Genomic DNA, 22963 nt, shown 5'->3' with positions numbered 1-22963 from the left:
GTGAAAAGAAAAAAAAAGACAAGAAATGCAGCTTTTTCTTTTTTAAAAGGACACAGGTGAAATTAACAACCAACATTACATATTAAAAAAAATATTTGGTCAGGTCATTATTAAAAACAAAAAAATTACATGTTTGGTGGGCGATAAGAATATAGGTTTAATCGAAAAAGTAATTTTGTCACTTTGCGTAGACATAGCCAGTTAAGATAATCGATTCCACTAAAACCTATATCAACTATATAGACATAGATATCTTATAGTAATACCAAAAAAAAAAACTAAATGTATATTAAAGAATTAACTAAAGTAATAGATGTATGTTAAATATTATACTATAGTAATAGTTGACAACAAAATATCTTATAAATATTAATGAATGCCACAAAAGTCTTACTCAATTGTTTTCAATAAACATAAAAATTCCAACCTCTTTTGGGTACTCCAATTTCTTTACTAGATGTTACACTGTTATACTTTCTTGTTTTGCTATTGTTAGTTACACTATTGTTTCCCTTGATGCAATGATATAGTTCAGTTATAATAAGTCTTGTTGTAAGACATGAAACAAACTAATCTTGTACCTAAATGGCTAAATCCTAATAAGTATATAGTATTTATGTTTATCAAGAATTGAAAGAAAAAAAAAGTGTAAAGAGAGGGAGGTGAATGGAAGGCACGTTAGTTTGCCTGCTAGAAGAGAAGGAGGAGACAATAGATTCGCTGCTTCAGTTCTTGTATTAGCTGTCTTTGTACTATTTTCATTTTTCTTTTCTTATTTTAGATCTTTTACTGTCTATCTTGTTATTATCTTACTTGAAATATAAAACTATAAATTAAAGTTCCGACTCAGAATTTTATTTTTAAAAATACTAATAGGTGACTGTGTTTGAACTTTGAACACATCTAGAAGACTAGAACTAACCATATTTTATCATACTAGTCAATAGTTTGTGACTTGTGTTGTTTGCGAACTGCGACCGATCTGTGTAAACAAATAATTGTTATTTGATAAATAGATTTTTTATTTTATTCAATTTGATAAATAGATAATATTTATTATTCCATCTAACTTTTTAACGTTTTTATTCTAATTTTTTATAAAACAGTTTCATAAGCTATTTAAAACAAAACTGGTTCTCTAGAACATAAATATATAAATATATTTTTAAAACGATTGATTGTATTTCTCGGATTTATTTCTTTTTTCTTTTTCGTTTTTCAATGTTTGAAACTTTGAATTACTAAAATTTAGATGTATCATGAGTAGTGCCCGAGCCAAACATATATCGTGTGTCCACACAGGCAAACTGTACGGTCTGACATATACGGATAATAAAAAATATTTTTGTATAAATAAATTGTTAGAAAGAAACGATCCATAGTATTAAAAAATAATAGAAAGTGTAAATAATGTTAATTTTATTCCTAACGAAAAGGATAAAAGAAACGGCCTCGTGGTCCAAGTCAGTCTTCATGACCAATCATTAACATAGTGTGTTTTGTTCATATTTTTACCTTTTTAAAATTAGAGCTCAATTTTATTTTAAATTTAGTAGCCGTAGCTTATAAAATTAGCGTTTTTCACAATCAGTCTGAACACAAAATAGAATATAAATTAAAATTTGAAGAAGTTCTTTTTAAAAAGAAAACTTGGTTTATTAAATCTGGAATTGGTTGTATTGAATAAAAGTTGACACAGATATATTACTAATTATGGTTTAGCTGGATGTTTAAAATAATGAGAGTGATTAGTTGGTCGCTTACTGACAAAACGACAGTCTCTGACATGCAAAACTGGAATGAATTTTGTAGTTTTCCGTTGAATTAGCAGACAAGTTTCAAGTTAAAGATGTTTTACTACTTTTTAAAACTTAAAGCTACCATTCTAGTAATATATTTTTTTCACTGCAGCTCTTTCTTTTAATAATTTAAATCCTGCAAAGAATAACTAAAGCAAAAAACATGTTGCCACTACAGTAATCCGTACATAACAAACACAAATATACAATTTTATAGTTTAGACTTTAGACTGTATTGAATTTTATTGGGATAATAACTATAGGTACTTTTGATATAATTTTTATTTACATTTAAATGATAAATGTGTTTTCATTATATACAGAAAAAAAAATATCATGTTGGGGAAGACCACAAAAATGAAACTGAGATTAACCGGATAAAACTTAAAATTTAATACGAAAAATTGTAACATATAAATCACCTAAAATAACATAAGAGACCATCAAATCTTTATTTATGCTTCTAAGTAGTGGCAAACCTAAAAAAAACATTTATCAGGAGTCAAATATAAAAAAAAGTAAGGTGTACGTAATAGAAAGTAAAAAATAAATAGAAATTTGTGAGAGAATTTGGAGATTCAACCACAAAATTTTCAGTGGTAGCCAATTATTCCCTTAAAATCAATGAAAATTCATTTAAATCATTTTATAGGATCTGCCATCGCATACAAGTTGCCACAGTAAAAACTGCTTACACTATTATATTTTTTTTTATCATTGCTCTTAAGTAATACACTTACCAAATGATATGAAAACAGAGTATTTTCTCTCTTCAATTATTTGATTAAAATAATAATTAGTTTTTTCAAAGTTCTTCTTAAACTGATTTGGTTGTTAACTTGTTCTATTAATTGCCCAGACAAAAAGGATTAATCTTGGCTGGATTTAGCTGGCCTATCTGTTAATATATCTCTACTCTCTAGTAACGCCAAAAACGGACAGTTAGTAGACTATTTAATTATTCCCTAATCCTTGTTTCCAATATGTATATTACTCACATATATACATGAGTACTTTTGTGATAAACTTGATCTACTTAAACGTATATGTGGGAGTACATATAGCCTAATGTTATTTAAATTTACATAGATGCATAAACAAATTTACATATATAAAAATCCTTAACTGATATATGATAATATATATATATATATATGTATATGTATATGAATTTCCTGTTATATATCTATGTTATGGTTAATGTATAGTTATAAACTTATTATAGTTGCCACAAAGAAAAAAAGAAGTGTTGAATGTAGGAATGTGAAATGTTGGAGGAGAAGATGGTCATGGTGTGAGGTGGGTCAGTGCTGTTTTGGCTCTTTCATACATTTTAGTCAGATTCCCATATGACATGACTCTCCCTCTCTCTCTCTCTTCCTCTAGAAATAGATCCTCTAAATATTTGTATTCTAGAAGTATTTAGAATAACAGAATCAAAACCGAAATTGAAGAGCTATAAATACTTTTCTACGTAATTAATTTGAGGTCCATAATCACTTGTAAAAACAAATATGACGATGTACATAGATTGATGATAGTTCAACCGGTCATTTTAAGATACAAACATAATTTGGAATTGAATTTAGATTCTGTCAATCATCGTAAGTATCACTGTGGTATCCAATAAACTGAGATTAATAATTACAATTTCCTTTTGTTTTATTTTTAAAAAACTAAAACGTAACAGCCATTTAAAAAAAAAGTTCTGGTATAATTTTATAGAATAGTTAATAATTTACATTCACGTGAAAAAAAGAATCATGCAACAAAAAGTTCCTCTTACAAAACATTAAAAATAGATCTACAAAAAATGTGTGTATATAGACATTTTGGCCTATAGCATAGTTCAATAGAGGTAACAGACAAAATGAAATGAAATGAACCTAACTATCTGTCTCTCCACCTCGATTACTTGTCGTGTGTCTGGCTATTTTTATACTAATAGTTTACGAATCTGACTAGTTTGGGTTATACGTAAAGATCAATTCTTAAAATGGAGTGACAGATTCAATTATTCAAAACTCGTTTTTTTAATAATCGGATGATATTGAACCAAATTCTAGAATAATCTTTGGGACTATTTAGAAAAGTTCTTACATCTTTGTCATTCAAAATAGTTACAATAGCTGACATATAATTAAAACCGCATGGAAAATTTGAACCATAACCGTATATAAGTATGAGTTTTTATGTTGTACTATGTTAATTATGTGTATTCATGGGGTACCTCTCGCTACCATATTTAAAAGTCTATATTTGTCATACAATTTAACTCTTTTTAATTACTTTCATGATTACATGTTTCTTTTTCCCTTTCTAAAACCTTTCTTCGCTACAACATCATAAGTCGAACTTTTTTTTTACAGTCGAACTGTAAAAAAAGTTAAAATCAAACGGAAGTTACATATAGTTATTTTAATGCTAAAGTCCAACGTAAATGGGAAATACGAAAATGATGTTTTCTAAAATAAATGGACACAATACATTATTAAAATTTAATAATATATAGGAATAAAAAAGAAGTCAATTAGTCTCTATATAATTATATAACCTAAAGAAACATCACCACCACATTCCTGGCTATATCCTTCATCTAGAACAATTATTAAAAAGAATCAAAATAGCAAAAAAAAACACGCAAATAAGTGGACCTTATTGAATATTAAATTATTAATGCATAATTAATCACATCTAAACTATATATATAAATCCCACTTCCCCATCTTATCATCACAATCCAAACTCTCTCCCTCTCTCTTCTCTCTCTCAGTTAACATATCTCTCTCTAACGGCGAGGCAATGGGTTTTCCGGTGGGTTACTCCGAGCTCCTTCTCCCAAAAATCTTTCTTTACTTGCTCTCTTTCTTAGGTCTGATCCGTAAACTCATCTCCACAATGTTCAAAGTCATTGGTCTACCTGACTTCTTGGAACCTGAACCACTCTCAACATCATGGCCCGACCCACCACCACCGACCTTAACCAAACCGGAGTCAGCAGCGATACTAGCTGGAGAGATGTTGCCGGTTGTTAAATTCTCGGATCTAGACCGAACCGAATCCGAATGCTGCGCGGTGTGTCTCTACGATTTCGAGAACGAAGACGAGATCCGACGGCTGACGAACTGTAGACATATATTTCATCGGGGATGTTTGGACCGTTGGATGATGGGTTATAATCAGATGACGTGTCCGCTTTGTCGTACGCAGTTTATACCTGATCACCTTCAACTTGAGTTTAACCAAAGACTTTGGTCTGAATCTAGTGGAGCTTCTTCTCAACTTGTTGATGATGAATCGTCATCTCATGAGAGGGAATATATATATTAATTATTTTAAATTATTTTCTAGTCTTTTTTCTATTTTAGAATTGGGTTTGGTGGGAGATGGATGTAAATATTTTTTTAAAAATAGGTAGTGGTTACAGGTTTAGTGAAAAAAAAAAGAAGAAAAAATGTGTATTATCCATCCCTGAGAAAATGAAATTACATTTTGAGTTATTAAAAAGTTGTAAACTTTTTTTCTTGTTAAGGGAAATAATTATAAGCTTATTTGATAACAAATTACCGGATGTGTTTTTTTTTTTTTTTTTTTTTTTTTNCTGTCTATATTTTTGTTTAGAAGTTATTTTTTTTAATTGTTTACTTGTTTACACATAGCTACCTCCTCAATCATATCTTTTACTTCTTTAAGATAAGCGGCGCTTACCTCAATGTTATCTTTCTTTTTATAGTTTAAAATCAACATGCGTAGGTCATTGGAGATAAGATAGTTGGTTCGTTCACCCCTAACAACATGCTCAACTAAAACAATGTCAACATATACTTGAAGTGTTCTATACAAACTTGTTAACCAAAAAAGCTGAAACGCTGCTGAGTCTGAATCAACTGAGAGATCACAAATCTTAACTCTTAATCATTACGAGTTAGGACTTTAGGAGCCAAACAGAAACAAGAGCATTGGAATTAATAGAATTTTTTGAAGAGTTTCGTATAATAATAGAAGTAAGAAAGAGGTCCAGAGTTGTGTTTGTAAACTAGTTTAAGCAAAGGCGTGTGACGCAGGGGAAGCTTCCCATGTGAATGTAAAACTTTGGAGTATGTTATGCTGTTCGCCACGTGGCGTACGTGGACTTGTCTGTGCGTGTGGTTAGGCTATTACATATTGAGCCCACACGCTTCTAATCATTTTCTGCTTTCGGTTTTACCACAAATATGAAAGAATAACAAATCATTTTTTCATAAAATTGGTAAAAATATGCGATTATATACATAAAAACTGTAAAATCTTATAATCAATCCTTTAATTTGACCATTTTATTTTTAGTATTATGTGGATTAACAACCAGAATATTTCCAAACATGAAAGTTCTGTTCTTTTTTTTTTTAATTCTGGGAATGCGCTGAATTTTTCCAAGTATAGAGGGAGATGCCGTTTAATTAACTGATAGTACTATATAAGTCTTCTAACATTTGTTGTGGTTGACCCACTTTGACTAGAAAGCGTAAAGGCAACAAAAAAGCTGGTATGTGTGAAAGTTCACATATGAATCATTAGCTCTATAATTTATATAGGTTTTGGACATTTTCATTATACCTAGATAAAACTTCCAAAGCAGTATAGCCCATCCTCGATGGTTCCACGTCCACCCCTCGTGCGCCAATTTGAACAAAAAGAATCGATAATTAATTTAAAAGTGATCATAATATCTAATTACAAAGACAACTTAGGTTGTGAAAAAAAAAAAAGACCTACTCTGGTTGGCATTAATGTACTCGACTCATTAATACCATCAATCTTTTGTAAAATTAAAATGATACCAAACACTTCAAAAACAAATATAAACTCACACATACAAAACACTTCATAAGGTAAGACGAGAATGAGACTAACTTAAGTGACATCTCTCGAGGGACATAGTGGTGTTGAAGCATTGTTGGATGGAGGCTAATAGAGAATGTATGCCAACAAATAATACTGATTGATGTAATCTATCAGTATTATTTAGTGTGTATTATAAGCAGGCCCGGCTCAAACTTTTATTGGACCTTGTGCCCAAATTTTGTTTTTTCTGAAGTTTTAGGGTGTATTTGCAAAAATCCAAAATTTAAGACCCTATTTATAAAAATATCAGAATTTTAGGACCTTAAAGTCATACATTTTTTTTGCAAAAAATTGTGGACCCGGTGTTGTAGCACCGCCCGCACACCTTTGGAGCCGGGGCTGATTATAAGCAAGCATTTACTTCATTTTAATCTTGAGAGAGATAGAAAAAGAAAGAAAATACAAACTTGTTCCATGAATTGTCTTACATCTCGACCCTATTTATTACTTTTTGCAGCGCCTAGCTCCACACCAGAAACCATTTCCGCGAATTTCAATGTGCTTACGGTCTCAGCATATGAGTCTCCATCAGGATTAACTTGGACAAACATAAGAGTTTTGGCTTGTCCTCCTAAAAAACAAGAGAGTATATTTAAGGAAACCAACCAAAAGACAAATTTATGTGATAGATATAACCAAAATCTCACTGTCAACTCAAAGAGTGATAATTGGATACCCAAAGAACTTTGAAGGACTTGACCTAGAAAAACAGACTCAGGAGATAAATAAGTATATTCTATATAGAGTCTTTAACTAATTGACCTAGCTAATAAGTATAAATAATTTTTTTTTGTCAACAAAGTACAAGATCAGTTCAAATGAGCCAATTAGAAGGAAAATCGTTCACATAGATAATTAGATGCGAATTGATATTTTTTCTAATTTGCTTAATGAAAAATTGAAAGTGTCATAATTTATTTTGGTTACTCATAATAAATTTAGATACTTAACCTTTATTTTTTAATCGTTTTGATTTATTATTTAATACAAATTATGAGAATTGTTGCATAAACGATTCTACCACTGAAATTTTTTTCTTATCCTAGTACATCTACCACATATTACAAACTGTAAAAGTATAATTAATCAACTTTTGGTAAAACCATTAGGCAAAAAAACTTCTAGATTTTATTTAACCATGGTTTGTATTTTCTTTCTTTTTCTATCTCTCTCAATAATACTGATTGATATAATCTACAAATTAAAATTCTCTAATCAAGTCAGAATAATCCCTTTGCTTTACATTCAATTCCAATTTCAAGACACAGGTAGTAAAATAACAGCCAGCCATTCACCAATTTACTCCAAAGCTTATTTCTAAACCGGTTTGATCAAAATTGGTTTAGTAATAAGCTCTAAACCAGAACTCCACCGGTTTGCATATCTCTCCGTCTCCGTGTAGGGTTTTTTTACGATTTGCAGAGAGAGAGTCGTGAGAGTGGGAGGAGTGAGTAAAGAAGTCTTCTCAAATCGATAAGATGGAGAGATCGATTTCATCGACGGCGAAGAGATTTGTTCGCCGGAATCTCCAGTGGAAAGGTAATCCTCGAACCGCTCCTTCTTCCTTTATTCATTGCTACGGACGACGAGCTTTCGCTAGTGCTAGTGGTGATTACAGAGAGAAATTGAGTAGAAATAGGCTGAGTGATTTAAAGCTAGATGATGCAATTGGATTGTTCGGTGACATGGTACAGTCTCGTCCTTTACCTTCCATTGTTGAATTCAGCAAACTGTTGAGTGTTATTGCTAAGATGAAGAAGTTTGATGTTGTCATCTCCCTGGGGGAGAAGATGCAAAATCTGGGAATTTCACATGATCTCTTTACTTACAGTATTTTCGTAAACTGTTTCTGCCACTCTTCTCAACTCTCTCTTGCTTTAGCTGTTCTTGGGAAGATGATGAAACTCGGTTATGAGCCCGATGTTGTCACGCTTTCTTCTCTTCTCAATGGTTTCTGTCACAGTAAGAGGATTTCTGATGCCGTAGCTTTGGTTGATCAGATGGTGGCAATGGGATATAAACCTGATACGGTNTAGATGATGCAATTGGATTGTTCGGTGACATGGTACAGTCTCGTCCTTTACCTTCCATTGTTGAATTCAGCAAACTGTTGAGTGCTATTGCTAAGATGAAGAAGTTTGATGTTGTCATCTCCCTGGGGGAGAAGATGCAAAAGCTGGGGATTTCACATGATCTCTTTACTTACAGTATTTTCGTTAACTGTTTCTGCCGCTCTTCTCAACTCTCTCTTGCTTTAGCTGTTCTGGGGAAGATGATGAAACTCGGTTATGAGCCCAGCGTTGTTACACTTTCTTCTCTTCTCAATGGTTTCTGTCACAGTAAGAGGATTTCTGATGCTGTAGCTTTGGTTGATCAGATGGTGGCAATGGGATATAAACCTGATGCGGTCACATTTACAACTCTTATCCATGGGCTTTTTCTCCACAACAAAGCTTCCGAAGCTGTGGCTTTAGTTGACCGAATGGCTGAGAAAGGCTGTCAACCGGACCTGGTAACATACGGTGTGGTAGTAAACGGTATATGTAAGAGAGGTGATACCGATTTGGCTTTAAATCTGCTTAAGAAGATGGAGAAAGGGAAAATAGAGGCTGACGTTGTGATCTACAACACAATCATCGATGCTCTTTGCAAATACAAACATGTGAATGATGCACTCGACCTATTCAACGAAATGGAGATCAAAGGAATAAGACCGGATGTTGTTACCTACAACTGCCTCATAAGTTGCCTTTGTCATTACGGAAGGTGGGATGAATCTGCTAGACTCCTAAGCGATATGATTGAGAGGAAAATCAACCCCAATGTAGTTACATTCAATGGATTGATTGATGCGTTTGCGAAAGAGGGGAAGCTTTTAGAGGCTGAAAAGTTGTACAAGGAGATGATCCAAAGGTCTATAGATCCCAATATTTTCACTTACAATTCACTCATCTATGGGTTTTGCATGCACAATCGCCTCAAGAAGGCCAAGGATATGTTTGCTTTCATGGTTAGCAAAGATTGTCTGCCAGACGTAGTGACTTATTCTATTCTTATAAAGGGGTTTTGCAAGTGTAAGAGAGTAGAAGAAGGTATGGAACTCTTCCGTGAGATGTCTCAGAGAGGAGTGATGGGCGACACTGTCGCTTACACCACACTTATCCAAGGGTTTTTTCAAAATGGCGACTGTGAATATGCCCAAATGGTATTCAAACAGATGGTTTCTGATCGTGTGCCTGCCAGTCTTATGACGTACACCATCTTATTAGATGGGCTTTGTAATAACGGGAAACTAGAGAAAGCATTGGTCATATTTAAGGACATGCAAAAGAGTGAAATTGAAATTGATATTTTTACATATAATACTATGATTGATGGGATGTGCAAGGCTGGTAAGGTGGAAGAAGCGTGGGATTTATTTTGTAACCTGGGCTTTAAAGGAGTGAAGCCTAATGTTGTAACCTACACAACAATGATCTCAGGCTTGTGTGGAAAACGGTTAGTGCACAAAGCTGATGCCTTGTTTAGAAAAATGAAAGAAGATGGGCCTCTCCCAGATAGTGGTACATATAATATGCTGATCAGGGCACATCTAAGAGATGGTAAAAAAGCTGCATCAGCAGAACTCATCAACGAAATGAGAAGTTGCGGGTTTGCTGGAGATGCTTCGACCTTTGGCTTGGTGACTAATATGTTACATGATGGAAGATTGGACAAAAGCTTCCTCGATATGTTTTCTTAAAACAGTTTTTTCATCCTCGAGAGAAAAGCAGTGAAGGTGAATTGACGTTTTTGCTTGTCTAGTAACAAGTTGTTGCAATGTCTGACCATTCTAAAATACGAATGATTCTAATTGTCATTTTCTTGCTAAGTTACGGACAAGAATTGATGGAAACAATTGTTGTCTTGTTGAGACAAAAATCATCTTCTTGAGAAGCTCCTATCATGACAACATGTTACATCAAACGAGTACGATTATAGAGTTCAGATGATGTTATAGGTTTAATTGTTTGTTTTATCTTTACTTCTCCTTCATAAGGCCATCCTTATTGCTACAACACATAATGTGTTCTTAAGGGTTTTAAAATAATAAAAATGTTGAATAGTAGGTATAACTGTTCTTAAGTAATAGAAAATTGTTCTTATGCAAGACCTGTTGAATGTGTGTTCTTAAGTATAGACTATTATTTAATTATTTTAGTTTCCCTAAGATCACTACAACTGATCTAGCGTTAAAGATGCCCTTGGCAAACGTACTTTGTGATTGTGAATTGAAATACTTGTCTGGTTTCGGATTTGATGGTATGGCGGAATAGAATTATAACAAGGTTATATATAATCAAATTAAACAGTTAGGGAACTGACACGTTGTTATTTACTTAAATACCAAAATCAGCAAACCAGTTGATGAAGACATAAACCGAGTATCAATACCTCAAAAGAAATCGCATAACTGAGGACAAAGCTGAACAATATAGGCATATAGCAGTTCTGAACACCTAAACCAAGTAACAACAATTTGACACAGGAACCGAAGATACTGGTTAAGATTCTTAATATTGGGGATAACCAACCAGAATTTGGATTATGTGGATTAACAACCAAAATTTGTGCCATCATGTTGATTAAAATTTTTGCAACTGGTAGAGAATTATATTTCCAAACATGAAAGTTTTGTTTTGTTTTTTTGTTAGGAATGCGCTGAAATTTTCTAAGTACATTATAAAGGAAGATGCCGTTTAATTAACTGATATACTGTATAAGTCTTCTAACATTTGTTGTGGTTGACCCACACTTTGACTAGAAAGCGTAAAGGCAACCAACAATAAAGCTGGTATATATGAAACTATATGAATCATTAGCTCTATAATATATATAATTTTGGACATTTTCATTATACCTAGATAAAACTTCCAAAGCAGTATAGCCCATCCTCGATGGTTCCACGTCGACACCTGGTGCGCCAATTTGAACAAAAAGAATCGATAATTAAGTTAAAAGTGATCATAATATATAGTAGTACTAATTACAAAGACAATTTAGGTTGTGAAAAAAAATAAAAGACCTACTCTGGTTGGCATTTTATGTAGTCCTCTCATTAATACCATCAATCTTTTGTAATATTAAAATGTTACCAAACACTTCAAAAACAAATATAAACTCACGCATACAAAACACTTTTGGTTCATAAGATAAGACAAGAATGGGACTAACTTAAGTGACATCTCTGGATGGACATAGTGGTGTTGAAGCATTGTTGGATGGAGGGCCTCGGAGGCTATAGACTAATATTACTAATTGATGTAATTTGCAGAGACGACTATCAATGTGTTAATCTACAAATTAAAATTCTCTAATCAAATCAGAATAATCCCAATTTCAAGACACAGTTAGTAAAATAACAGCCAGCCATAACCAATTTACTCCAAAGCTTATTTATAAAACCGGTTTGAACAAAATTGGTTTGGTAATAAGTTCTAAACCAGAACCCCACCGGTTTGCATATCTCTCCGTCTCCGTGTAGGGTTTTTACGATTTGCAGAAAGTTGTGAGAGTGGGAGTGGGAGTGGGAGTGAGTAAAGAAGTCTTCTCAATTCGATAAGATGGAGAGATCGATTTCATCGACGGCAAAGAGATTTGTCCACCGGAATCTCCAGGGGAAAGGCAATCCTCTAACCAATTCTTCAACCTTTAATCTTTGCTGTGGACGACGAGATTTCGCTAGTGCCAGTGGTGATTATAGAGAGAAATTGAGTAGAAATGGGCTGAGTGATTTAAAGCTAGATGATGCAATTGGTTTGTTCAGTAAGATGGTACAGTCTCGTCCCTTACCTTCCATTGTGGAGTTCAGTAAGCTGTTGAGTGCCATTACTAAGATGAACAAGTTTGATGTTGTCATCTCCCTGGGTGAGCAGATGCAGAATTTGGGAATTGCACATGATCTCTATACATACAGTATTCTCGTAAACTGTTTCTGCCGCCGCTCTCAGCTCTCTCTTGCTTTAGCTATTTTGGGGAAGATGATGAAACTCGGCTATGAGCCCAGCATTGTCACGCTTTCTTCGCTTCTCAACGGATATTGTCACGGTAATAGGATTTCTGATGTCGTAGCTTTAGTTGATCAGATGGTGGAAATGGGATATCAACCTAATGCCGTTACATTCACAACTCTAATCCATGGACTTTTTCTCCACAACAAAGCTTCTGAAGCTGTGGCTTTAGTTGAACGGATGGTTGTAAAAGGTTGTCAACCAAATCTAGTTACTTATGGTGTGGTAGTAAATGGATTATGTAAGAGAGGTGATATCGATTTGGCTTTAAATCTGCTTAAGAAGATGGAGGCTGGGAAAATAGAGGCTAACGTTGTGATCTACAACACAATCATTGATAGTCTCTGCAAATTCAGACATGTGAATGATTCTCGCAACCTATTCAACGAAATGGAGATCAAAGGAATCAGACCGGATGTTGTTACCTACAACTCCCTCATAAGCTGCCTTTGTAATTACGGAAGATGGGATGAATCTGCTAGACTACTAAGCGATATGATTGAGAGGAAAATCAATCCCGATGTTGTTACATTCAATGCATTGATCGATGCTTTTGCGAAACAGGGGAAGCTTTTAGAGGCTGAAAAGTTGTACAAGGAGATGATCCAAAGGTCCATAGCTCCTAATGTTATCACTTACAGTTCACTGATCAATGGGTTTTGTATGCACGATCTCCTAGACAAGGCTAAGCATATGTTTGAATTCATGATTAGCAAAGATTGTCTGCCAGACGTAGTGACTTATTCTACTCTTATAAAGGGGTTCTGTAAGTCTAAGAGAGTAGAAGACGGTATGAAAGTCTTTCGTGAGATGTCTCAGAGAGGAGTGATGGGCGACACTGTCGCTTACACCACACTTATCCAAGGGTTTTTTCAAAATGGCGACTGTGAATATGCCCAAATGGTATTCAAACAGATGGTTTCTGATGGTGTGTCTGCCAGTATTATGACGTACAACATCTTATTAGATGGGCTTTGTAATAACGGGAAGCTAGAGACAGCATTGGTCATATTCAAGGACATCCAAAAGAGTGAAATTGAAATTGATATTTTTACATATAATACTATGATTGATGGGATGTGCAAAGCTGGTAAGGTGGGAGAAGCGTGGGATTTATTTTGTAGCCTTAGCCTTCAAGGACTGAAGCCTAATGTTGTAACCTACAATACCATGATCTCAGGATTATGTAGGAAAAGATTAATGCAAGAAGCTGATGCCTTGTTCAGAAAAATGAAAGAAGATGGGCCTCTCCCAGATAGTGTTACATATAATACGCTGATCAGGGCACATCTAAGAAATGGTGAAAAAGCTGCATCAGCAGAACTCATCAACGAAATGAGGAGTTGCGGGTTTGTTGGAGATGCTTCGACCTTTGGCTTGGTAAGTAATATGTTACATGATGGAAGATTGGACAAAAGCTTCCTCGATATGCTTTCTTAAAACAGTTTCATCTTCCTCAAGAAAAAAGCAGTGAAGGTGAATTGACGTTTTTGCTTCTAGTCTAGTGACTAGTTGTTGCAATGTCTGATCATTTTAAAATACGACTGATTCTAATTTTTATTTTCTTGCTAAGGTACGAACAAGAATTGATGGAAACAAGTGTTGTCTTGTTGAGACAAAAATCATCTTCTTGAGAAGCTCCTATCATGACAACATGTTACATGAAGATTATAGACTTCAGATGCTGTTATAGGTTTAATTGATTGTTATATCTTTTACTTCTCCTTGTCTGGTTACAGATTTGATGATATCGCAGAATAGAATTATAACTAGTTTTCGTAGCTAAACTTGTTAAAGTTATATATAATTAAATTAAAGTATCAAACAGTTAGGGAACTGATATGTTGTTCTTTACTTCAACAAACCAGTTGATGACAGCAAAGCTTTTCAGACATAAACCCAATATCAATACTTCAAAAGAATTCGCATAACCAAGGACAAAGCTGAACAATATAATAGTTCTGCAAACCTGAACCAAGTAACAACAATTTAACACAAGAATTGAAGATACTGATTAAGATTCTTAATGTTGGGGATAACCAGGAGGCGGGTATGATGCAGGAGGGTAGCCTTGAGCAGGAGGGTAGCCTTGGGCAGGCGGTGGATAGGACTGAGGGTATCCGACTGGAGGGACGGGTTGATCAAAACGGGACATCTGCTGAGCTGGTGGCACACCCATTGGTTGAGATCCAAACACTCCATCTCTTTTGTCCATCTCAAGCTTGTGTTGTGTCTGCAAGCAGAAGATAGGGATTTGGTTATATATACCATAAGAGAAAGATAATTTCAGAAGCTCAGATTAGTTTATAGGTCTCGTTCTCAGGTACCTGCATACATGCGCAGACCCTGCAAGAAAACCAAGACCGTACATTAAGTGTTAGCAATCAGTGAAACTATAACAAATTGGAGGGGCAAGCTAAACATGCAAAGAAGTAAAAACATACGTGCAGTAGACCATATCAGCACAGCAAGAGAGTATCTGTGAAGCCTCCGAAAGCTCATCGCTACCAACAATGCAAGCAACTATAGAGAATATGCAAGCAACTTGGCTGAGACAGAACATAAATCCCTGAAAACACGAGATGGAATTTGTTAGTTTCCCACAAAATATGGATTCTGTGTAAAACCGATAAAAGTAGAAGGAAAAGAGTATGAGAGTACAATTATGCAATTGTCGCATTGTGTTGTCTGGATGTTGAATTCGTCCTGCAGAAGAAAGCGGGTAGAGGCCACAGAGTTTCCGAAGCAGAGGAAAACCTGAAAATTCCAATTGCACGTTGCTTCAAACAGATGCCAATTCATAAAATCATAAAGAGATCTATTAAATTATAGCAAGCGTCTAATACAAACAGGTTTTTACAAGCCAAAATATAAAGAACGTCCCACTCATCAGTGAAGTTCACAAAGATAATCTAATCTCCTGAGTCAAATAAGTTGAGCGACGGAATTCAAACATCTAGCACATATAGAGGACAAGAAGCCGGGAAAGATATACTAAAAGAGGACTCTTACGGAATCACATTATATCAGATTAGAACATAAATCCTAGAAACACACAGCTTAGCGTAAAAAAAAATCAGATAAGAGAAAAAAGTCTAACCTCAGTGGCAAGGCAAAGTTGAGGACATTTGCTTTCTCCACATCTCCCACTACAAGGCATGTATCCAGCACAACAAGTATACCTGCACAAAACAGAAAGGACACACAATACACGAAAAACTTAGCAAAGCAATAAATTTAAAAAAAAAAAAAAATCTACATATTACTTGAGAAAACTTCATACCTTGACATGTCATTGTAAAGTGCTCTTCTCCGAAGCATGTATGAAACACAAGGTCCACTACAAGTCAACATGTAGTATAACATATTAAATACGTACCAAAACATACAAATAAACAATCATTCATATAAGATTCATCTAGAGAAATGCACTTGTTTAATTCATTCACTCTATAGAGATTTTAAGTCACTGAATCATCCAACGAAAACAGACTCAAATTGATTGCTAATTGCGAAACCCTAGAAGCAAAATAGATCAACAACAACAACTTACCACAGACACGAGATGCAGCAATCTGCAAAACAAACAAATCAAGAAAACGCAAATTAGTCCTTCAATTGAATAAACAATGAATCTACTAGAGAGAGAGAGAGAGAGAGAGTGAGATTTACAGGGAGTGTCGGCGGTGACGGTGCCCATGAGATCGGAGTGCCATAAGTTCCGGTAATCCTGCCTGAGTTTCATCTTCTCCAGCTTAGCCTGAGACCCCGCCATTGCTTTGGAAACTCAAAAGAAAAAACAAGTCACCTTTTCACACCACAGACACACAGAAAACAAAAAAGAAAGAACGATTCAGATTCGTAAAACACTAAATCAGTGACTAAATAGAGAAATATCGAGTAATAATGGTAACAAAGATCAGTAAGAATCAGATTAGTAAAACCCTAAATCGAGAAAAATCGAGTAAAAGAATGGTAAGAAAGATCAATAAGAATCAGATCTGTACTTCACGAACAAACCTTTCAATTGAAGGAAGCAGTAAACTGAAACTTCGATCGTCGTCTCCCTCACTCGTTTTCTCTCTCTCTCTCTCTCCTTCTTTACTAAATCAAATCAGTTTCTTATAGATAAATGAGAACTTTGAACAATAATATTTTTATTTAGGACTAGTTTTGACCAATAATCTTTTTCCCGAAAAATATTATTAATTGTCGGGGACAAAAATCAATCTGACACCTTTGGATTTTTTGATTGGTTAAAAATATGAATAATGCCGATATTATAGAATAATGAATTTTAAAATAGATAACTTGTGAAGTCAACATTATATTTCAATTTCATACACTTCGAGTCTCAAAATAGCGTAAAACCTTATGTAAAAAAAGGGAAATTTTTTTAATTAATATATATTTTGTTACGTAATATACTATATTAAAAAGATTTTAAACTAATTAAATTAAATTTTAAAAGACATTTTTCTTACAAATTAGTTGATTTTTTTTTGTTGTCTCTTGTTATCTCCCTTTTTTTAAAAAGAAAGATTAACTTAGTTGACAAACAAAAAAACATATAACCTAAGATTTTTTCACAATCTTTATAATAATAAATTTCTATTTTTAACATATTAAATTAACAATTAAATTGAAATTGATTTTTAACAATTTTTTTTAAAAAAAAACACATAAAACGATGTTTTCATATTTTAAGTATTAGAAGTTTTTTTAAAAAAATTATTATATTATAATGTGTAATGTGTTAAACGACATAATATGTAGTTTAAAATTTATCATCTTTACTATATAGTTTATACTAAAAATAATAATATCATTACTAGTCTTCAACCATAAGATAATATTTCATAATGTTAATTAATTTCAAAAATGATATTCACTTCCATCTTATGTTCATGACATCATCTGGTCTTAGTCGATTAAATATGTTTATCTGAAAACGAGACTTAATATTATTTTTAACATTTTGATTGAAAAAGGTTAGGTGTCAATTCGATGGTTTTCAGAAGAGAAGAACTCTTCGGCCGACTTCAATATTAGCTTGGGTCTACATTGAAGAAAAAAAAGAGAGACAATTTTAATGATAGTTGAAACTTGAAAGCAAGCAGAGCAAAAGTGTTCTTCTTCGTATTTGGAACATGTCAAACCTTCTAGATCATCAGATGAAGTATAGTTTGTTGTTTCTGTTTTTAATTGGTCATATTTTTACGCCATTTTCTTAAGAATAAATTAAATATATAAATATAATTAAAATAAATTTTTATTTATTTTTAAAAAAATGATCATATCTTTTAGCTATTTTCTAAACCCTAAACCCTACTTAAATGAATTAAAGTTTCATAAACTTTATCCTTGATAAACTTTACTTTATTTTTATGTTATTTTCTAAACCCTAAACTCTAAACTACTAACTAAATGACACTTGTCAGTATTTTCTGAGAAACGTTTCCTTTGAATATAATCTGAATATCGGTTCTCATTTTTTCTTTTTCTCTCTTTTCCCTATATTAATTTTTTATTGATAAGTCTTTTGATGAACACTCCCTAGGAAAGTGCCCTAAGTATATAAAATACAAAAATATACCCATATTTATTATACAACTAGTCAACTTGTAATGGCTTAAATCCAAACTATATATATAAGCTTTTGCAAGGGTTAAATAAAAATTTGGCTTCAAAAGTTGCAAGGGTTAATATGATACTCTTTATATAATTTAGGGTATTTTGTGTCACATCATTATAATATGATTGGTAGTCTTCAAAATTGAGATATTAATTGCAAAAAGATGAATTGTTGTTACTTTAATTTACAATTTATCTCAAGTATATTCCAGTTTATACTTTAGTACAAAAACTTTTATCTAACAAAGTTCTTTAGCGGTGGTAGAATTAGAAGGCTGATGAATTTTTAAAGATTTTTTTTTTTTAAACGGTGGAATCCATTGTTATTGGTTTGGCTTCATGCATTATCAAAAGTTTTAGTAAAATCTAGTTTATGCATGATTTTTAAACTCTTAAGAATGAACTATGAAAGTTGTAAGGAAAAGAAAAAGACTTGCAATGTTTTTTTTTTTTAAATGGTTCTAAAACCGTAAAATATGTTGTAGCTTTTTATAGTCACCAATCAGCATTCAGCACATGTAAATATGTAACTTTAAGTATTTCAAAGTCACATCCGTTACTTGAGAGTTGAGACCAACAAATTTATGCAACAATCTTTTTTTATATATAACGAAAGTCGATTATTATTCGAGCTGTTTCTATATCAATAACAATTAGACTATAAAAGGTTAACCAATTTTTCACACTTACCTTTTGATAAAAAAAAAAAACATACAGTTAACTTATGTCATGCAAATTGCAAAGTACCCTAGTGGGTTCTCAGACTTTAGATATAAAAAAGCACTAGATATAAAATTACTAAACTACAATTTAGTTGCTAGCCTAGCATGGAGCAAATGTATAAATTAAATGTATACGGAGCAATCCATAACATAAGTAAAAATATAAGGGCACATTTGTAAAATAAACACACTTATTGTCCGCTATATATACAGCCCACCAGACCAAATAAAACTGGACCTGTCCATGTCTTGGTTCTGAAACAAGAAACTGAGAATACCAAAAAAGAGAGAAAAATATATCACACTTTTCTTTTTTTTTGCCAATTTTGGATTCTGGTGGTTTTTCAAAAAAAACAAAGATCACGAGTGTCACTTGTGTTCTCTGTAACCGTTTCATTTGCTCAATTACAGAGAAACCAAAGAAAAAAGACAGAACATAACCCAAAAAATATTCAATTGTAGTTTTGCTCTCTTCTTCCTCTTCTTTCTTCATTGAGAATCCTAGAGTTACATCAAAAAATGGATTCTGATCTTTACATCTTTGATGGGTCTTCATCTTCTTCTTCAATCTGCCATAGTACTGATCCGGATATGTTCTCTTCCGACACAACAACAACAACAACAACAGATCTCTTCTGCAACAACCCTTACCTCAATCCTTTAATGGATGATCATCAATCTCTTAATTTCTTTGATAATTTTACCCCTACGAGTCATCATCATCTCCTCTCTTCTTCTCCACCAATATCGCAGCTCCAAACCTTAACTCTCTCTCACACAAACAGTTTCCCAAACTTCTCCGGTTTCGAAAGCTTCGACACAGTCAAAACAGAGCAGCTCTTGTTTAATTCACCGTTTGATGCTCCATTCATGGAAGACTCCTCGACTTTCCAGAATCAGAATTTACTAAACTCGCCGGAAGATTCCTACTTCTCCGGTCACATGCGACGAGTTTACAGTACCGGAGATTTGCAGGTACTTTTAGTTTTAGTTTTAGCTAATTCATCCTCTATTATTCAATACAAAAACTGTTTTGAGTTTTGATATAATTTTTTTTTAGAATATGAGAAGGGATTTTACGGGACAGAGATCATACTCGAGTCCTTTGGCGGTGGAGAGTTCATCAACGACGCAATTTACCGGTGAAGATCAGAGCTTGAAGGTGGGGCGTTACAGTTCAGAGGAACGTAAAGAGAAGATTTCAAAGTACAGAGCTAAACGAACACAGAGAAACTTCACCAAAACCATTAAGGTAATAATCATAAAGTATTTTATTACTAAAAGAATTTAAATAAATATTTTTAAAGAAAAAACAACTTATATTAATAAATAGCATGTCTTTAGTCTTGAATAAACAACCAGAAGAATACAATTTAAAATTCTCAATTTTTTATTTTTATATTTTTTGTCATCTTAAAAAAAGAACCTCTATATATAAAAGGTGAAAAAACAGGAAAAAAATAATACTCAATAAAAGACTTTTAGAGATTTTTAATTGAATTGAATTGAATTTTTGGATTAATATTCCATTACGTACATATTTCAAATTTGCTAATTACATAAATAGTTTACACATTTGAAATAATTGGGTTTTTTCCGCACCGTTATTAATTTGTTTCAAAACCAAAATTGAAGTATGCATGCCGGAAAACGTTGGCGGACAACAGGCCAAGAGTACGTGGCAGATTTGCAAGAAACGACGAAGTTTTTGAGAACCCCAAGATTGCTTCTTCCTTCACTAGACAAGAAAACAACGACGACGACCTTTGGGTAAGTCATTATATTACGTTAATTACTAAATTACAAAGCTTACTTTTTTCTTCCTTTTTTATAAGTAAAAAAAAAAAAAAGAGTGTTGTATTATTTCCGTTCAGATAATTAAGTTGACTGATAATTAACTATTTATTTATTGATTTCTTAACATTTTGGCAGAATTTGGATGGGTTGCATGAGGAAGAAGAAGCTTGTGTGAGCTTAGTGGAGTGTCAGCCTCAGTTGCAAATGCAATACATGACAAATTCCTTTTGGTGAAAGCCTTTGTTTGAGATGGAGGAGCTGAACATTTTTATACCGTCTAAGCTAGTATGGAGAAGAATCAAATCATGCATTACATATATTAAGCAAGTTATGGTAGTGCTAATGGTTGGATTTACCATGAAGTTGAGTAATCACAATTCGAATCTTTTCACTCATGTAAACGTTTCAAAATGGTATAAATATCCGGCTTGTTATCGTTCTCAAAATATTAGTTAGAGAGATTTGGGTTAATTAAGAGTCATATATTTTGATTCTTACATGCATCAGCATCAAAAATAATAATCACACCATTCATAACTCAAATATAGTACTGCACCAGTATGTAATTAAGGTAAAATTTTCATGGATGTTTGTTTTTAAGAGAATAAAATAGTGATTTTAATATAAAGTCTTCTAGTGACAGTGTGTCATAGTGGTGTTATACCTTTTACATGTGAATATGTAAATAAGTGCAATAAATAATTATCACGGATGGAAAGATCTTTGACCTTCGAAGGAAGATTCCTTAGTCTTATGTTAAATTTATATGAATTTGAATTAGTGGACTACTAAATATATGTTATATGATCTTAGATCAATATTTTAATAGTCCGAATCATTGATAGTAGTCAAAACATCATTTTTCTACTATATAACATGGACGACCAAGATCCCATCTCTTGTCATGTTTAGACTGTTACTCTGTTGGTATCGCATAATATGCAGTATAACTTTGCGTTACTATATCAATATGCTTAAGTCCATTCACCTGTTGAACTTGAAACAAGTTGTACACTAAAAAAATAGTTTTAGTATACAAAAAAATGAAACACAAATTAACTGATGAAATATTTAAACGATGAAGTATAACTCATTTGGTAACATTGATGTGGATCATTAGGCCGAGAAGCCTAAAAATTAACTCCTGAAAATCAGTTCAAGAGATATTATGTTTAATGTAGCTTACCAAATTACCACTGAAGGTTTTTTTAATTTGTTTGTTTGGAACTACTCCCAAAGAGCAATTAGTTTAAGGTTAATTAATACCGTTATATTCTAGTGTTTTACTGGAATTTCTTTTTGCCCGTACGTTATTCCGAAACATTAAAACGTAATATAACCCTAGCTAGTGCAAACAAGTTGCAATATTACCAAGTTGCAGATTCTAGTTCTATAGTTTCTGCTTTCGAAATAATTGGTTACCTAAAAAGGAAAGATGATGCCTTTCACAGTCATGGAATATGTTCTCACGATCGAACATCCATGAGATATTTTTACTTTTTGAATTACTTTTATGTTTGGTTACGAAAGGTAGAATACACCAGCATTATTCTATGAATACGACGCATTCATGGATAAAACTCTACATTATATGTAATTTGGTCAAATTCGAATAGATTTTAGTCACATACATCTGGTTATCATGATAGAGTTTACATAATAAGTACATAACGCTCTATATATTGAGGATTAGCTTTTAGTGGTTAATTGCTTGTTCTGGTTCGTAGCAAAATGATTTATCTATACTAGTAGGGTACGTATTGTTCTTATTTGATTTTTATGTCCGGAAATGTGTTATTTTGTGTCTCGAATAAGCCGGATAAGCTACCAACCAAATCATTGTAATCAACTTGGATATATACTTATTCTCCGTTCAATATATATGTTTTTAAAAAATGTTCAAAAACGTATTTTTCAAATGCCTTTTGTAAAGTAGATATATAATTTAAAGTTTCAAACTTAACTTCTTTTAAGAAATTACACTTATTCACAAGAAAATGAGAAATGGAACCTCAAGTTGCTTATCCACTAGCATATCATATGTATGTGAATATTTTCACGTACTTGTCTTCTCTTT

General features: G+C 33.0%; 5 protein-coding genes across 8 annotated transcripts; 4 read left to right on the top strand and 1 right to left on the bottom strand.

Annotated features, from left to right (window-relative positions):
- LOC104704007 (E3 ubiquitin-protein ligase RHA1B-like) lies at window positions 4526-5350 on the top strand. The gene has a single exon (XM_010420122.2). It carries the CDS (start codon window positions 4602-4604, stop codon window positions 5127-5129), a length of 528 nt encoding a protein of 175 aa, XP_010418424.1. The 5' UTR covers window positions 4526-4601; the 3' UTR covers window positions 5130-5350.
- Window positions 8134-10425, top strand: LOC104705222 (pentatricopeptide repeat-containing protein At1g63330-like). The gene is made up of 2 exons (XM_010421190.2): window positions 8134-8686; window positions 9061-10425. Exons 1-2 carry the CDS (start codon window positions 8162-8164, stop codon window positions 10423-10425), a joined length of 1890 nt encoding a protein of 629 aa, XP_010419492.2. The 5' UTR covers window positions 8134-8161.
- LOC104704006 (pentatricopeptide repeat-containing protein At1g63330-like) lies at window positions 12287-14173 on the top strand. Of its 2 annotated transcripts, XM_010420121.1 has the most exons (2): window positions 12287-12838; window positions 13040-14173. In XM_010420121.1, the coding sequence occupies exons 1-2, from the start codon at window positions 12287-12289 to the stop codon at window positions 14171-14173; spliced, it is 1686 nt and encodes a 561-aa protein (XP_010418423.1). The 2 variants fall into 2 exon arrangements, with proteins under 2 accessions (XP_010418423.1, XP_010418422.1); XM_010420120.1 differs by having other exon boundaries at window positions 12287-14173.
- Window positions 14590-16865, bottom strand: LOC104704005. Of its 3 annotated transcripts, none has more exons than XM_010420116.2 (9): window positions 16754-16865; window positions 16406-16541; window positions 16287-16308; window positions 16017-16073; window positions 15834-15915; window positions 15395-15490; window positions 15178-15302; window positions 15061-15079; window positions 14590-14966 (listed from the first exon to the last, which is right to left on the bottom strand). In XM_010420116.2, exons 2-9 carry the CDS (start codon window positions 16506-16508, stop codon window positions 14757-14759), a joined length of 714 nt encoding a protein of 237 aa, XP_010418418.1. In that variant the 5' UTR covers window positions 16509-16541; window positions 16754-16865; the 3' UTR covers window positions 14590-14756. The 3 variants fall into 3 exon arrangements, with proteins under 3 accessions (XP_010418418.1, XP_010418421.1, XP_010418419.1); XM_010420119.2 differs by having other exon boundaries at window positions 14757-14966; window positions 16406-16510; window positions 16754-16856; XM_010420117.2 differs by having other exon boundaries at window positions 14757-14966; window positions 16406-16519; window positions 16754-16848.
- Window positions 19342-21357, top strand: LOC104704004 (two-component response regulator-like PRR95). Its single transcript, XM_010420115.1, has 4 exons — window positions 19342-20064; window positions 20150-20341; window positions 20725-20859; window positions 21022-21357. Exons 1-4 carry the CDS (start codon window positions 19609-19611, stop codon window positions 21118-21120), a joined length of 882 nt encoding a protein of 293 aa, XP_010418417.1. The 5' UTR covers window positions 19342-19608; the 3' UTR covers window positions 21121-21357.

Source organism: Camelina sativa, chromosome 7 (assembly GCF_000633955.1).
Source record: "Camelina sativa cultivar DH55 chromosome 7, Cs, whole genome shotgun sequence".
Lineage (NCBI taxonomy): Eukaryota > Viridiplantae > Streptophyta > Magnoliopsida > Brassicales > Brassicaceae > Camelina > Camelina sativa.
Note: the sequence above shows the minus strand (reverse complement) of the source record. Positions and strands in the feature narration are given on the sequence as shown.